Source organism: Centropristis striata, chromosome 2 (assembly GCF_030273125.1).
Source record: "Centropristis striata isolate RG_2023a ecotype Rhode Island chromosome 2, C.striata_1.0, whole genome shotgun sequence".
Classification (NCBI taxonomy): domain Eukaryota; kingdom Metazoa; phylum Chordata; class Actinopteri; order Perciformes; family Serranidae; genus Centropristis; species Centropristis striata.
In genome coordinates this window covers 6,911,329-6,928,828 of record NC_081518.1, presented here as the reverse complement: position 1 = coordinate 6,928,828, position 17,500 = coordinate 6,911,329, and the positions used below count along the sequence as shown (strand labels likewise).

The following is a 17,500-nucleotide window of genomic DNA, read 5'->3' as shown; positions in this document are numbered from 1 at the left end:
GAATCATTTCTCAAACATATGGTAATATCACATTAGTTGTACTATAGTATAGTATAGTATAGTATAGTATAGCATAGTATAGTATAGTAAAGTAAAGTATAGTATAATATAGTAAAGTATAGTATATATTATAGTATAGTATAGTAAAGTATAGTATAGTGAAGTATAGTATCGTATAGTAAAGTATAGTATGGTATCGTATAGTAAAGTATAGTATGGTATAGTATAGTATAGTATAGTATAGGCTACAATACTATACTTTACTTTGCTACAATGTATAATATGCTTTATATTACTAAAGTAATCTTTTTAAACACTTTAATCAATTTTAAATAAAAAACTTATCTGTGTTTATTTAAGCAACCATAAGTTGCAACTAGCAACTGTTGTGAATTAATTTGAAGATGTATTAAAATATCAGACATATAGCATCACACTGTAAAAAAACAAAACAAAAAAAACCTGTTATTTTTACGGTAAAAAAAACGTCACCAGAACTTAACTGTAATAAATACAGTTGAACTTTTTGGTAAAATATCGAATAAAATGGCAATCTTTAACATGAAATCAACAGTACTAATATAATTTTACCGTAATATTACATTCAATGCTTAAATGCATTCTTTAATATATTTTAGTTGGCTGTACTTCATTTTACTGTACTACGATACATTTAACTGTGCAACATTAAACAGTATAAACATGTAATATGAACATAAATGTGTATATATACTATGAATACTTGACTATAATGACCAAAAATGAGAAGAAGATCTCAATCTTGAGCGGTTTTCTCGATGCACCAGCTGAACTCTGCAGATGGCAGCTGGACCAGTCATCAAACATGAGAAGTGGTTTTATTTGACCACAGTGACCATGTTTGTTGCTTAAGTTGGTTTATCACAGAGCCCTTGTTGTGATGTATTTACCCTTACTTCTGTAAATGTGTTTGACGTAGTTTTCTTTCAACACACTCAGAAATAATCTAATCTAATGTCTTTTTATGAAAGTAAGTAAGTAATTCGTCTGATGATCCAACTCTGGTTAACTTCAATTGCATTGTTTAGTTCTATGTTCTATTCTATTCAAGGCCATTTCTTTCTATGTTCTCACCTGTTCTCTTCTGGGTATCAATTACAACTTGACCATTGAGGGGAGCTGTTGGCTCTTGGGACACCAGGTGCTGCAGTATTTTTATATTTACTGCAACTACAAACTACAGTTTAATAGTATTACTCCTTTGTATTAGAGTGTTTGTATTATGTTGCACTTTATGCATGTATGTTTTATTAAATGTTCTTTTTTTAGTGTTGTTTTACTCCATTTGCTTAAACTGAATTTAAACTGCAAAACTGGTTTTGAGATGTTGTGAATACAGCTAAGTTCCTATTTTTGAGTAAAAAGTAAGGTGAAGTTGATAAGATTTATTTCATAAGCACGTCAGCATGGAAATTCACACGGTACGCTAAAATCTGCTTTGTTTATAAAAAAGAAAGAAACACGTCATCAATAGGGAACAAACTATGAGAACTACGCAGAAACACACAGATAAGTTATTATTGCATGACCAAGGCATTCAAGGAAGAGCGACAGTATCTTCCTCTCATGAACATGGTGCAGCTCATAGCAAAAAATCCAAGAGCATTGAATACATATTTTCTTTGACCCTTTATAACATATACAATCTAAAGTCACTGTTTAATAAGAATTTATAATCTATTTAAAAAATGTTAAGGTATTTTCTGACATTTTTAGAGACAATGTGAGCAAAATTCATTACTGTAACACATTTTTTAAATTAAAAAAAACGAAAGGTTTTTTTTTCTTTTTCTTTGGCAAGCACTTAAATATGCTGAAGGGTAGCTGGTATCACCAAAATGTATTTTATTAAAATATACACATGTTTTAATGCAACCGATTCTATCATTACGGTAACATTTAACCATTTTTTGTTTGATTTTGTTCTTTATAAATTGTTAAAAACCATTATGTTTGATTATATTCTGTCAAATTATACATTTTTAAACAAATGTATATTTATTTTTATAAAGTTTATTAAATATTTATTGTATATAAGTGTGGGGAAACCATGACATTTTTATCTGGATGCATTACGGTAATGAATTTGTGAATCAAAAAATATGTTTAAAAATCTAGAAAATATTATTTCAACACAAAACAATGAATTGTGCCTCATTATGGCTATATTGTTCAATCATATAAAAGTGAAATATATTAAGTTTAATAAAGTATGTCCTTATAATCTTCACAGACATAACTTAGACTGGCTTCATGAGAATCACCCGCCTGCAGTGTGTCAACATACACAGGCAGATATTGTCCAGTATGTAAGAACCGGGTGACAGGCCACTTAACACCTCACGCTGTGCATTAACCTCATAGTTCCTCATAGTCATCTTTATAGCTGTAACACAACACAACTTCATACAATGTCTATTTCTTCTTCTTCTACTTCTTCTTTATGTTTGACCTCTGATGTGAGATGTTATCACTTACAAACAGCTACCATACACATGTGTATATGAACAATTTATTTTTACAAGCAATTATTAATTATAACATACAGAGTTTGATGTTTTTGTACAAAACATGTAAATAATCATGTATTTCATGTAAATAATCATGATCTTATAATGGTCTTTTCCCATTTCCCATTAAAGGGGCCATACGAGACATTCAGAACATTAATGAAGCAATAAAAAACATTCGCTAGGTATTACATAATGGCATCCTGACAGGAGATTGATGCCATGCTCCCCCGGTGTGTTTTTTAATTTAACAAACAACAACAAATTGTTGAAGTATCCAGTCCGGCTGCACGTGTTTGTGCATGTGAGTCATTTTTTTGTGCCTGCGCCGATGTTCACTGCTCTAACACGGCAGTTACCTCTGATAACGCCTTTCTGACCCACAGCATTGTTGCAGAAGTCTATCAGTCACCTGCTGGTTCTCCCTCAAGTTTCACTGTTAGCTCTGTCTCCACTGTCGCTGTTTTTGGGACTGTTCGCGGTGGCGTTACCACCACAAGTCACCGGCTCAACCACCGCCATGTTTAGGCAATCTACAGTCATGGAAAAAATTATTAGACCATTGTTTTCTTCAATTTCTTCCTCTTTTTTTCAATTTTAATGCCTGGTACAACTAAAGGTAGATATGTTTGGGCAAACATAATGATGACAACAAAATAGCTCACAATAGTTTAATTTAAGAACTGTTATCTAGAAATTTCCCATGGTTTTCTTGATAATAACCAAAACCATTATGGTAATGTCTAGATATCAGCTCTTAAATTAAACTCTTATGAGCTATTTTTGTTGTTATCATTATATTTGTCCAAACAAATGTACCTTTAGTTGTACCAGAATTAACAAGAAACTGAAGAAAATATTTGTTTCCATGACTGTATATGGTCTGAATTCCATGTAAAGCCACTTTAATGCTTTATTTGGTTATCCATGCTGTTTTAAATATGGAATTATATATATACATACACATAGTATTACGTAGAAGAGAACTTAAGCCTGTCCAGTACAAAGAGAGTCACACACAGTAGCAAGAAAGCCCGGGTATACTGGGGAGTTTCAAGTCTACTGTAGTTACTTGACATGACACAAAATTTGGTGTTTTACATTGAAAATTGTCAAACAGACTTTTCCAAAAACAATATATAAGTGTGGGTGCACCTGCATTTAAACAATACATATGCACAGTACCTCAGGGTCTGATATGTCCCCCTCCCTTTCTCTCTCCTTTTGACTGTACATTATAATTATTGATCCCACTGTACAGCAGTAATGGTGCTATTCACAAAATGCAATTTACAGATCAGCACGTTTGATTTAAGCATCTAACACCAGAAACTACGCCTCAACACTTTTGGTGCATGAATCTTGGGACTTCATCATCCCTCACGCCTACATGTATTTCCTCTCCAGATGAGTCTTCCCCAGCACCTCGTCACTGAACTGGTACGTCAGCTTCTTCTTTATCTTCTTCACCTCTCCAGTTTTGCCGTAGTTGCGTAAAGCTCGAGCCATCTTCTGATAGGTCATTTTTTTGCGGTTTCCCTTCTGGATTCCCCAGCGATGTGCGAGAGCCTCCTTGTGTTTGGAAGAAAACTGGAAAGTCCCTTTCTCTCTGTCCACCCACCAGATACTGTCCTTCATATCGCCATTCCTTAAAAGGTCCAACAGGAACTGGTACAAACGGATCTTCTTTTTATTGCCTGTTGGGGGGAAACAAACACAATTCCACTGTTAACCCTCTGTTAACCCTCACTATAATTTACTACCCTTTTAGACCCTTCGGGCTGAAAATGTCCACTTCCAAAAAAACGCTATAAAAACTTAACCGATTCGTATTTTTTCAGCTTTTTTTCTGCATAAACCTCTTAAACAACTTCCGCCCTGCTCCAAACTACCAAATGTTTTAACATTTTTGGCATTTTAACCCTTTAAATGCCAGTTTGATTGCACAATGTCACTGATGTTTTTTATGGAAAAAAAAAGCACAAAAATGTAGTTATTTTCCATATAATAAATTATTTTTGGCTGGGGCATTGTTTCTTATCACAGTCATGGCTATGTCAAAGATTAAGAACAAAATTGATTATGATGCATTTTTTGTATTTTTGTTTGTGTAGTTTGAAAAACAGTGACAACATGTAATCAAACTGGCATTTAAAGGGTCAAAATCCTCAAAATGTTTAAACCTTTGGTAGTTTTGAGCAGGGCGGAAGTTGTTTAAGAGGTTTATGTGGGAGAAAGTAGAAAAAAATATTAATTTTTATAGAATTTTTTTGTAATTGGACATTTAGTAAATTTGTACACAGTATATTATAGACCCATTAGAAAAATTGAAATTCTAATTACAAAATATATCAAGAAAAAAAAAAACCTTCTTCCAAAAATCATACCATTTGCAGTATCACAGCCAAAATTATTCCCAAAACAAAAGTGAAAAAGGACAAATATGGCTGAAAATGTCCATAGTGGTCCCAGAGGGTTAATGCATTATGTATAGATTTAGTTATACTGTATTATTTGCTGAATGTAAAGAATAAGAAAATAATTCTAAAAACTAACAAAAAGCCAAATTTTTTGGTTTTGGCACAGTGACACTATAAATGAATGAACCATATGCATGTTCTAGATCCTGTTTTATGGTATTGAATATGAAGTAACTTAGCAAGACAATGCAATGACGACGAAAGATATTGTCATCCTACGTGAGTCATTGAGTGTAATCCCCGTTGTCATGGTGCTATCTGATAAATGTAGTTGATGACATATGAACTGCTGTGAAAGTAGCTTATTGCAATCAAATATGAAGATAAAATAAGGAAGATCACACGTTTGTACAAACAGCTGTCTGAACCGATACAGCAGAACTGATCAAGCTCAATGTTTGAGTGCTGAACTTTCAAGAGAAGAAAGTATCAGAAACAAAATGAATCACACTGTACATTTACCTCATAACAACACACATATACTTATCATCCTTTATTAGTTCAATACTGAACAAGTTCTCACATTCACTGCAGCTTAAAAGTTCTCCGTGATAATATTCCTGTCACCACTTTGTTCGCAGGCTATTCAAACTTTTTTTTTAATGATTCTAGTTTGTCTTTGTCTTGGTCTAGTAGTGTCTTTTATTAGAACTGCATGTTGATTAAGACATTTGACAGACTTTGAAAGGGTCAAAGGTCTTAATTTAAAAAACAATAAAACCTGCCCTGCTTGATCGTCTATTTAACTCTAAATAGGACTAATAAACAAAATGAACATAAAGCTGTATTAAAGGCGACTGGAATGTAACGATTGAGACCATAAATCTCTTCAGAAAATGCTTACTGATGCAAAATATGTGAGAAATAACGTTATTCTCTAATAAATGTCTATATAATCAGACTTCTTTTTGAAACCAGTCAAGTCGCCCCCTGCTGGCCATTAGAAAGAATGCAAGTTGTTGTGTTACTTCCTCATTGGCATCATATTCCAGACTCATTTTGATGTTTGGTTCAGAGACTTTCTGTGCTACTTCTTCCACATGTATATGGTGTGCAGTTTATGAGGATAACACTGTAAGATTAAAATTACTTCACTTGCAATACATGGTAGTTTAAGGATCATGTTGCCTCTGTTGTTAACCTTGTTAGGAACCTGAGCCGGACAGATGGTCTCCAGACTCCAAGGACCATGGTCACTTAAGCATCTGTCTCTATTGCTTTCTACACCCACATATTCCAAATGGACCCTGCAAGGCCATGCTCAGACAAAAACGGCATTAACACGAATGCAAAGGGCTGTCCTGATGTGGGCATTGTGCAGTAAGTAGCAGTGAAGTAGATATACACTCACACTCACTGCCACCAAAGTGCTCACAGAGGTGCTTGAATAAAAAACGACCTCATGCAAATATTTACAAAGGTATATTATTCACAAAGCACTTAGCTACAGGCGGTGCAGACGCTGTACCAGACACTACTCAGGCTCAGCTGCTTCTGTTAGATCCTAAACTAGCAAAAGGGGAAGTAGAGAGCAGGCGCCGAGTTGCTGCCAGACACGTCCACCCACAATACGTGACAAATGGAAGTTTGCCACCCCAAGCCCCCATCCCACACGGGATTATAGGACACCAGCGTTTTAGAAAACATAGACGAGTCATCAAGTGCCTCTAAAAACTAATATAAGGCTAATTTCCTCCCCTCAACGTCCAGTTAAACTAGCTCCAAAGCACCCTGGGTGCTCACTGAACTCCTCCTGCATTGTGTTGGTGTTCATGTCAACTAGAATTGTTGATTTCAACAGCTGTGCGTGCAACAATGCACAGTCTGTTTGAAGTGCAGCGTCAATGGTGCACACACTGAAGATAAACCAGTGTTTCACTGCTGTTGTTGATGAAGACATCTGGGAGGCAGTTTGTCAGAGTAACAGGCTGGAGGGTGATCAGAGTTTCACTTTCAGCACGTCACTAAACTGTGATGCTGTGAAGCGATCAGGTTAACATTATATTTGGGGTCAGCAACATTGCCCTTTAACCATTTTTTCTTTTAAAGCCTCTGAGACTTACAGAAGTGCTGCAATACCGGATGGCATTACTGTCCATAAGAGGCTGAAGAGGGCTCAGTTTTAATGGTGATACCAGTATCATATCAAACTGGAAGACCAAAGGAAACCATTAGTACTTTACAACCACAAACTAGAGACCTGGAGCATTCAGAGGATTTATGGCTTTCTTAGGCATGTTGATAATATGGGGTTTCTCAGCAGTTTACAGAACAGAGGTGTTTGACATCCTATCCCACCAACAATGCCATTGTTGCATAAATCCCTAAATGTCAAAACATTTTTGGAAGCCTAATTACAGCATGGTATTTTTCTATGGGGTTCCTCATGGTCTTAGTGTCTTAATGTGGTATTTCGGAGGGTTTTTTGACAATTTTTAATCAAATCTCAAGTGGTCCGAATTGGTCAAATTCAGCACCAAATCTGTGTATGGAAACAGAAACACTAAACTTTCATAATTTGAACAGGCACCTTACAAAAACAATGTGTGCACATTTTTTGACACACAGTGCTGAGCTGCATAGTAAATTAGGTCCCTAGTTTTCTAGTTTTCTCAGTTTTCTCAGTGTCCTATGTGGGTCTGTCCATATGTATGCAGTAGAGCTTGGTAAAGCAGACAGGGTTGCCTAGAAGACCACTCCTTAAAATTCTGACAAGAGAGCGCCTCATCAGAAGGCCCCAAAGGGGGAAGCCACTTGGCATCGCCTGCAATTCTCCTCATAAACCTAATGGATTATTTCCACAGTCCAACATCAAAATCTCCCCTTAAAGACCGAGAACATTTCTAACAGACAGACAACCACTCTGTCTTTCTGTGCCCACTTCCGTTAAAGATGCATGACTAGCAGTGTATGAGCAGTTGTGCAAGCTCATCCTAAAAGTGCATCTTAAATTGTCAGCAGAACACAAAGCTGACATGACTCAAGCTCTCGGCCAGCCCGATGCGAGGAAGAAAACACTGGCCTGCTGCAACACTCAGAGTCTTAAGACTAAAGAGTCAAGTGCAGTGACTTAGCACTTCTAGATATACCGTGACCTGGATGGTTGAGAATCCTCACATGGCCAGCACAGTTGGTTTGTCTTAAAGTATCCGTGTTAACTGCTAAGCCGTTAGCCTGGTGCGCCCCCACTGCCCATATGAAAGGCCTTGTAAATGTATATCCTTACCCAGCTCTCCTGTTGTGACGTAAGGGACTCGATCCCTCAGACACTCCTCGTCAGACACCTCCAGAGGGGGACTTCGTCCTCCGTGCTCCTCATCGTCGGAGCTGCGCTGGGACACGTGTTGTTGATACAACGCCCGAGGGAAGAACGCTAGCTACAACACAAAGGAGTCAAAGATAATTCAATCAAAAATACTGTTTGATACAAACTGAATGAGAATGTTACATTTATAATTTGTATTGGTTTGGTTACACTATTACACCAAGAGAAAAATAAATCAAGCACAATGATATGTTCAAAAAATGTCAAAACAAACAAAAAAAAGATGCAATTGTCACAATCAATGCACAGGTCACATGAAGAGTGTTTCTATTTTTGTCCTTAGTTCATAAATTAATACTTTAGCAGTATTTTGAAAGTATGTGTATTTGGATACTTTATACTACCCCACTACACTTCAGAGGAAAATATTGTATCGTTTACTCCACTACATTCATTTATTAGCTGTTGTTTCTATTTTTATACATATATAATGTGATCGGTTGATAAAACATGATGCATTAGCTAAACACTTACATATTTGTATCACCAATAATCACCCAATAATTTAGAAATATAAAACTGACAGGGACCACTCTGTATTATGACTACTTTTAATCTTGACAGTTCAAGTGGATTTCATTAATACTTCTGTACGTTAATTTAAAGTTAAAATCTCAAAGATTTCCGTTTTGTTGTCTTTGGCGGCACCTGTGGCCATAAGCGGTAATTACAGGTGTTTTTGAAGATTCAAAATCAAATTTTATGTTGGACTAAAGGACTAAAAAAGACACAAAAAGACCAAAAAAAGACACAAAATTACACAAAAAAGACACAAAATTACAAAAAAAGACACAAAATGACTAAAAAAAGACACAAAATGAGAAGACAGAATGACCAAAAAAACCCCACAGAAGACACAAAATGGCTAAAAAAACTCAGAAGACACAAAATGACTAAAAAAGACACAAAAAGGATAAAAAAAAATGAACAAAACAGCCCAATTTATTTACTCGTTTACACACATGTGGGTTGAAGAGTCTGTTATGTCCATATTGTGACCTCATCCGGCGATCGATGGTGACATTAATTTAAATTAAAATCTCTTTAACTTGAACTAAAGTTCTGAATGCTGAACTTACTTGGATTTACATTTTTTTGAAGTGTCTCATTGATACTTTTACTGAGGTAAATCTACTTAATATTACTACTTTTTGTCAAACAAATATCTTTATGTTCTGATTCTACCAGAAACACCTTCAAACAACCATGTCTCCATAAATATTCTGGGATGTTTTATGGCACATTAATATTTTTAACTACAGTTCAGAGATATTATGTTGCTACAGAAATACTCATACAGAAATAATCACCATCAGACGCATATTCTGACGTGTGTGTTTGCACTAAGACCTTCTCACTGTAAGTGAAAGAGGCGACATCGCTGCATGAGCTGTGATGTGTGGACACCGCTACAGCTGTACGCCTGGGTGGGCAGCACTTCATCATCCTTCACCAACACCTCCATGTGAATTCCATGTGTGAACCTTGATTTTCTCATATCACCTTTCAACTGATGCATTAACGCCTTTTCTTTTTTTCCCCCCATACACAAACACATTTTCGGCCCGTTTTAAAAATGGCAGTTGTTTTTGCAGAAGATAAGTTTCACTCGCTCACTAGTGCAAATAATCATGTGACCTGGAGCACATGTGCTTTGTGGCTCTGTTGTAAAGGAAACAAACAGCAACAACAAGAGTTGTGTAGCTGAAATAAGCATTTCTTCTGTTTAAGTAGGCTTTTTTGTGTGTGTGTTACTGTATATATATATATACTGTATGTGCTCCATACTAAAAAAAAACACTGAAAACTGGAATATGAAGTCTCACAATTTTGTCAATATGCCACCTGACTCTGAATTCTAATTGAATTTGTGAATAAAAAAACAATAATAATAATATTTTTTAAAAACCCAATACATTAAGAACATAAATGAAAATGAAATAAATTAAAATTGAAAATACTAATAATTTAAAAAAATCCTTCAAATAGAATCAAATCAAATTGAGGTTCACTTGTGACCAGCACTTGCTGTACATAAAGGAAATTTCCCAAAAATTAACTGCAATTTTAGTTGGAAAAAATGAGTTCAAAGTAAATAATTAGTTGTTAAATTATCATCTATTCCTGGAAATAACAATAGGTGTCATTAAGGTTCCCCAATATGTTGCTAAACATTCAAAAATCTGTCAGTTTTTTTTTCTTTTTACTACTTTACATGTAGACTACTGTATCCGCTAGTTGCAGCACTTTACTAATGAACTGAAATATTTAAATTCATGACAGTTTTGTCCACACTGTGACCTCAAATGTAGAAATTGGTGATGCATTCAGCTGTTATCTTGACTAGAATTTAAAATAATTAATAATAGAGCAACAAATTAGTTTGTTTTGTACTTAAGTTTAGATTCACTTTTAGATTTGAGATATTTTTAGATTCAAAAAATATATATATCAATATAAACTGCCTTGAATTGTGCTGTCTGGATAAATGTGCCGTTTTGCACCTCTGCTTGTGCTATGTGCAAGTGAAGAAGTTTTAAATGTGAGTGTGTTAGATGTTGACTTGTTTAAAAACCAGATATCTCTGTTCTGGTTCACTGGTTCACAACTGAAGGGGGTGAAGTGTGCAGTTGTGACACAGAGCTTAACTGAGCATTCAGACTCTATTCAAAGAAAATGGTCTTTTTAAAACTGAAATCTAAAAAGAAAACTAAAAAATAAACTTTTTCTTGTAACTCAAAAGATTCACTTCCTGATTCTTTTCTCAGGAGCCAAAAAAGGCCTCCGGCTCCCTGAATCCTTTCTCTGATTTGAAACCTAACTGTGAATTATGTTGAGTTGAAAGCCGTCTGCAGTGAGCTACGAGGATATTTTGAGATTTAGAGGCGTTATTGGGCACTAAACCAAGATCAGTGAGTGTTTGGAGGTCATAAAGCCTCTGTGTGACATTTCCCAGCAACCAACAGTTTGCACTGCAAAAAACATGAAGCTTACCAAGTATTTCCTTCTTATATCTAGCAATAGTATCTTAATTATATTGTTTTGAGTAAAATTTACCCACTGACCATAGCTTTATGTGCTTATTTAATTATTAGTATTAATATGTGCTTATTTAATTATCTTATTGTTTGAACAGTTGTTTTTAGGATTGACATTGTGCTCTTTTTCATTCTTTTCAAGCTATTCAACTGTTGAAAATGGTGAGTTTTTACCTAAAATATTGGTTCCAATTGAGAGTTTTAGTTGCACGTAGTTTAAATGTTATTTCAAAAGCATTTTCTATCCACCAAAACATGCTCGTTTCAAGTATTTCTGGCTTATTTCTATGTTACTACAGCTGGGCTATTCAAGCCACAATTGCTCAAAATAAGTACATTTGGAGTTAATCCAACACATCATTGGTTTTTCCAGTTCCTAGATATTTTTTAAACTTATTTAAAGAGTTCTTATAAAGAAAAATGTACTTACTGCACTGGCAGATAATTTTACTCGTTCGAGCATGTATTTGCTTAACTCTAGTTATTAATTTCCTTATTTTTTTTGTCAGTTTTTGCAGTGTGCCTCTTCCTTGGAACTTTAATTTCAGTGGAATTAGTACAATACCATGTTTATGAAAGCCTTTAGTCATCATTCCTTTAACATGAGTGATTAAAGTCATTGCACAACTTACCAGTAATGTTACTTTATTAAAAAATAATAAGCATTTTAATTAGATTTGCACTTATTTTGTTGTGTGCAGGTGGCTGCAACTCTGTGTGTGTGTGTGTGTGTGTGTGTGTGTGTGTGTTCACTGGGGGACAGAAGTACTTACTTGTTGCTGTAACACATGTGGATGGGCCCCAAGATTAGGATCCAACATGTTTTCTGCCTCGTAGCGTATGGCCTCGTGTCGTATGAGGCCGGGCCCGTGGAGAGCCTGCACACTCTGCAGCTCTGTGAAATTGGCCTCCTGGAGGTTTTCAAACTCTACTGGGTGTGTGTGGGGGTGAGGGTGAAACTCCCAGTGATCTGTAGAGAGAGACGTAGGAAACAGCATAATGGCTACAGCTTTTTGTTGTTTCTTCTGATCACAAAGGACTCTACTACTGTACTAAAAGACAGAGTTAACCCCACTAAGCTGCAGATAAACGTCATGAACATGCCATTTAAATGATTCAGTACAGCAGAAAGACATTTTTGAAACAGTTAAAAGATGACTCTGGAAAAACGCCAGACAGTGTCTTTGTCACAGGATATTCTTAAACCACTAAGTCAAAAGCAACAGGACTTAACGACGAGCTGCTTACTCATAATGCTTGAGTTTGCATAAACTGTGTGAAATGAGGAGAATAATAGAGAATTCAGCATGAAGCTCTTTCCTGTTTGTTACCTCACTTGCCCCCGTTGACTTTGAGTTTGCACCCTTTTTCATTTTCTTTCTATTTTATTTTTTTTCAGAATGTCGTCAATCATTTAACAAGATCATTTAAAAAGTCCAAAATCCAAATTAAACATATTTTATGTGTAACTACAGACATAGAAGTAGTCAATTAATAGGTGGACAAGTGTTTCTAATGCACTGCAACAATTACTACTAGTGCATAAAACTAATGAATCAAGCTAGATAATGAATCATACATTTATTGTAACATAGCAAGACAACATTTTTTGTATATCAGTATAAGTAAGGGTTTAATTTGTATATATCTTTTAAAAGAAATTACACATAGATATGAGATGTTTGATATTTAGATGTTAGACATGAGGTATTTTTATCACGACAACTGGCGCCTACTCAGTGAGGGTATTTTTTGCCATAAAGTCAGGAAAACTTTTTCTTCCAACCCCCCCTATTTAGATTGTTTTGGTGCAATATTCAAAACAGTTGATTACAAGGGAAAGTAAAGCACCTCTCTTGTATCAACTTAACCCCATGGGGCGAAAGTTGGTTCTATGTCTGTAAGTCGTAGCGGCCGAAAGAAAAGGCATCTGTTTCCTGTGTTCCTTACACCCTAATGCGGTGCGCTCCAGCTGCACACACTGCAGGCTTTTTATGTACAGTGAAGGCACCAAAAAAGACACATCAGGTCTGGTGATTAAAGTGAAGATTAAGACTAGACGGCTAAAATGACAGTCATTTCTTTAAGTGAAAATAAAGAGCACTTTATAATAAAAAAAAACAAGATTTATGTCATTGGATTTGCTCCCACAGTCATCAACATCCATTTGCATTTTTAAATGTTTTTAATTTAAACATCAGTGACTGAAATTTACTCTAGTAAAGTGGTGGTTAAATGAGACAAAAAACAGGTTGAAGTAAAACTCACCTGCCTGGATATCTGCATCTAGAACATATGGATTATAATATTCTGTAATTTGATGTCTGTAGATCTCAGGATCGTACATTTCTTCTGAGTGCTGCAAGAGGAAAAAATAAAAAAAAAACAATTTCAGCCACGATAACTCACAAAGTTAAATAAAAAAGTTACTGGCTGGTTCACATGATGCAGATTAACCCATATTTTTTTTCTTTTTAAATAATTTAAAGGAAATAATTAACTCACGTTTGTCTTGTATAAAATGTTCACATTGTTTCTGAATATATTTGTATTTGTAAATCAGATGAGGCAGGAGTAACATTTGTGCTACAATAATGACTTTTCTTTCTCGCCACTGCTGTTCTGAAACTCTCAAGAAGTTTTGAGTTTCATTTTCATGTCACCCGGAGTATAAAAGACTTTACAGTTTGTGTGTTGCATTCAAATTGAAGTAGACACACATTAAGTCACCTAACGTAAAATAACACAAGTTTCCCATCCTCTTGACTTTTAAATGTGTTTCTGTTTGATTCTGCATTTAAAAACCAACTAGTCAGACTCAAATTTTAAGGCTCAGATGCCTGAAAGTCTCCAGACAGTTTAGATAATAATAAAAAAATAAATGATACTTACAGGCGGGATGAGATAGCTCTCCATTCTGTACGGATGCAACATGGAGACCTCTTCTCCAACGGACCGACTCTCTTTGCAGGATAAAACGCTCTCACAACCTTTCAAAACGTTTGCGGCACCATTGCACAATGTTTCAAAATTTCCTCTCACTCAACGAAAACCAAAAAAATTGTCTCTCTCTCTTATTGTATAGCACACACTTATGACCTGAGCTACTCTCGGAGGCCTTCAGCTGCTTGAAATAAAATGAAATAAACAAGGCCCGCTCTTTGACTGTAAAATGAAAAAGGAACTTTTGACTTCTGTAAAATGAGTGTGGGTGGGAGCAATAGAGTGTGTCTGCTAAAGGTTCCTGGCCATTGATGATTTGTCAGGGGAGACCATGAAACTTCACATTTATCAGGGTCTATATGCTGTCCCCTCCCTCAGCAGCCAATCATCATCAAAGCTTCTCCTCACTCTGATAAACACAGGCTGCAATGAGCGGTTGAATAGTTAGTTGTTTTTTTTATTTATTTCCTGTGCTTTTAAAATGCTTTTCATTTTAATCATGACTAGCTTTGGTCTCATCAGCAGTAGAGTCATACAGGGCATTTATAAACAAAAGAAATAAGCATTTAAAAAATGGTTTATTGTACACTGTAATGTAGTTGTATACACATACAAGGACATTTTAAGTGTTTATTGATGTGTTTTTTTTGCTGGTGCAGAAAATTAAATTATGTTTTCATATAAAAAGTCTTCATCTGACAGATATATATTCATTTTTATTTTATAGTTTATTTAAAGGGAAACATAGAAACACTGACAGTTGCAGAAGTTGCATTTATAAGCAGTAAATAAGCATTTAATAAACTGTTTATTATACACTATAATGTAGTTATATGCACATAAAAGAACATTTAAGTGTTTATTGATCTTTTTGCTGCTGAGGAAAATTTAACTATGTTGTAATATAAAACAGTCTTCATCTGAAAGAGATATATATATATATTCATTTTTATTTAATAGTTTATTTAAAGGGAAACACTGACAGTTGCAGAAGTTGCATTTATAAACAGTAAATAAGCATTTAATAAGCTGTTTATTATACACTATAATGTAGTTGTATGCACATTCAAGGACATTTTAAGTGTTTGATGGGGTTTTTTTTGCTGGTGCAGAAAATGAAACTGTTTTAATATAAAAAGTCTTCATCTGACAGTTATATATTCATTTTTATTTAATAGTTTACTTAAAGGGAAACATAGAAACATTGACAGTTACAGAAGTTGCATTTACAAGCAGTAAATAAGCATTTAATAAACTGTTTATTATACACTATAATGTAGTTGTATGCACATACAAGGACATTTTAAGTGTTTATTGATGTTTTTTTGCTGGGGCAGAAAATGAAACTATGTTTTAATATAAAAAGTCTTCATCTGACAGTTATATATTCATTTTATTTACTAGTTTATTTAAAGGGAAACAGAGAAACATTGACAGTTGCAGAAGCAGTGTCCAATGTGCTGCACATGTGTATATAGCTAATGCTCGTTTATAACTCCAGACCTTTGACGGCCATTGATAGTTTCAATAAAATTGCGCATTACAATTAAAAAATTTAAAGTCAGTGCATATACTCATCAAAGACAAGGACAATCATCCATGACAACACACAAACAAACAGACAAACACACAAAAAAAACTAAACGAACAAAACGCAAAACTTTTACAGCGGCTAAGTGATGACAAATACTGGTTATTAATAAACCCCAGTGAGTTTCCTATAACTACATTACTGGCATATAAATGTGAAACTGGGTGGTTCCAAGTAAAATGGTACCAAATTCCCGTACTATTATCATAAAAACAAACTGATTATGTTCACTAAATGTTAAATTTACTGTATTTATGGCGAATTATGAGTGGAACAAAACTCAAAATAAACTTAACCCTCCTGTTATGTTTGTTTTTTCAGGAACAACAATAACCCGGGGTGTTTTTAATTATCCACAAGTGTCAGAAACAAAAAAATCCCAATAAACATTGTTTATATTTTTCATGAATAACTCCATTACTAACCATTTCAATCAATATTTACTGCAATGATGTTCTTTACCTCTCAAAGATCTTGGTTCAATGAGGATTATTCACTCTTTTTCCATAAAAAATGCATGTTAAAACTTTTTTTATGTACATTGGAAAGACCTACATATAAAATGCAATAGTTTTACATGACATGGATTTGTATATATTTTTTTTTATTTGACTTTTTTTTTTTCTTTTTAGGAAAAAATACTTTTAAAAATGTTTTAGATTTTTCAACTTTGAAATGGGTCATAAGACCAGCAACATAAGAGGAGAGTTAATTGAACATGTATGTCACTGTGACTTTACAAGCTTCCAATGCTTCACACAGTGCAAATAAAAAAAACCAATGAAGCATCAGCACACTGTAAGCGTCACTATAAACAGCCTCGGGATGTCCGAATTAATTCCATTCAAAGTTGCTTGTTATTATCATTCAGGGAAAATCTTTTGGAAGATTGATGAAAAGTACAGTATCAGGGTGTGGGTAAAAAGACTTCCCTAATTAATTATATGCAAATATGTAATCAGTTTGATGCTCTGAAGGCTCAAAAATTGCATTGGCAATGAATATAAAGTTAGAAAAAACATGATATTTGCCCGATTCAACACAACTTCCAGTATAAACCACGCCGATTTCCAGTCTTATAAACAGATACAGATAAAGAGACAGATAATTTTGTTGGTTGAACAAATACAGACACAGATAATGACGTATACAGTGTCTCTCTACAGCTGGTTATGGCCACAGACCTGAAAATGACTAAAACATGTTGTTTGGTGATATAAAAACAGCAGTTTGTTGTTGAAAAATGTCGACACACACACACACACACACGCACACACACACACACACACACACACACACACAGCTGGAAGATAAGATGAAGGTACAGTATCTGTGTTGTAACCACACTGGAGTTAAATGGAGATTATTATTATCACAAAGAGGAGATACTGTAGAACAACTCCTGGGGGGCAGTGAGTCCTGAAACTGAAGAAGTCTTTTTTGGGGGGATCCAGTCATGCATTTTTGTGCATGCGACAGTTAAAGATATGATCATATGGCATTACTGCAGAATAAGAGTTACATTCGATAGTTTTGGCAACTGTAACAACTAAAGAAGTGCATATTTCCCAGAT

At 34.8% G+C, this 17,500-nt stretch overlaps 1 protein-coding gene across 1 annotated transcript; it reads right to left on the bottom strand.

Annotated features, from left to right (window-relative positions):
• Positions 1-3,501: 3,501 nt before the first annotated feature.
• Positions 3,502-14,680, bottom strand: spi1b (Spi-1 proto-oncogene b). Its single transcript, XM_059347348.1, has 5 exons — positions 14,285-14,680; positions 13,661-13,751; positions 12,166-12,362; positions 8,256-8,406; positions 3,502-4,246 (listed from the first exon to the last, which is right to left on the bottom strand). The coding sequence occupies exons 1-5, from the start codon at positions 14,324-14,326 to the stop codon at positions 3,936-3,938; spliced, it is 792 nt and encodes a 263-aa protein (XP_059203331.1). The 5' UTR covers positions 14,327-14,680; the 3' UTR covers positions 3,502-3,935.
• Positions 14,681-17,500: the final 2,820 nt, after the last annotated feature.

What these genes read in the sequence shown, in the direction of transcription:
- spi1b (XM_059347348.1), bottom strand. Translation starts at nt 14,326, where the DNA reads ATGTTGCATCCGTACAGAATGGAGAGCTATCTCATCCCGCCT. An exon ending in AGATGCAGATATCCAGGCAG is followed by an intron (nt 12,363 to 13,660) that starts GTGAGTTTTACT and finishes CTCTCTCTACAG; the next exon opens with ATCACTGGGAGTTTCACCCT. An exon ending in CGTCACAACAGGAGAGCTGG is followed by an intron (nt 4,247 to 8,255) that starts GTAAGGATATAC and finishes TCCCCCCAACAG; the next exon opens with GCAATAAAAAGAAGATCCGT.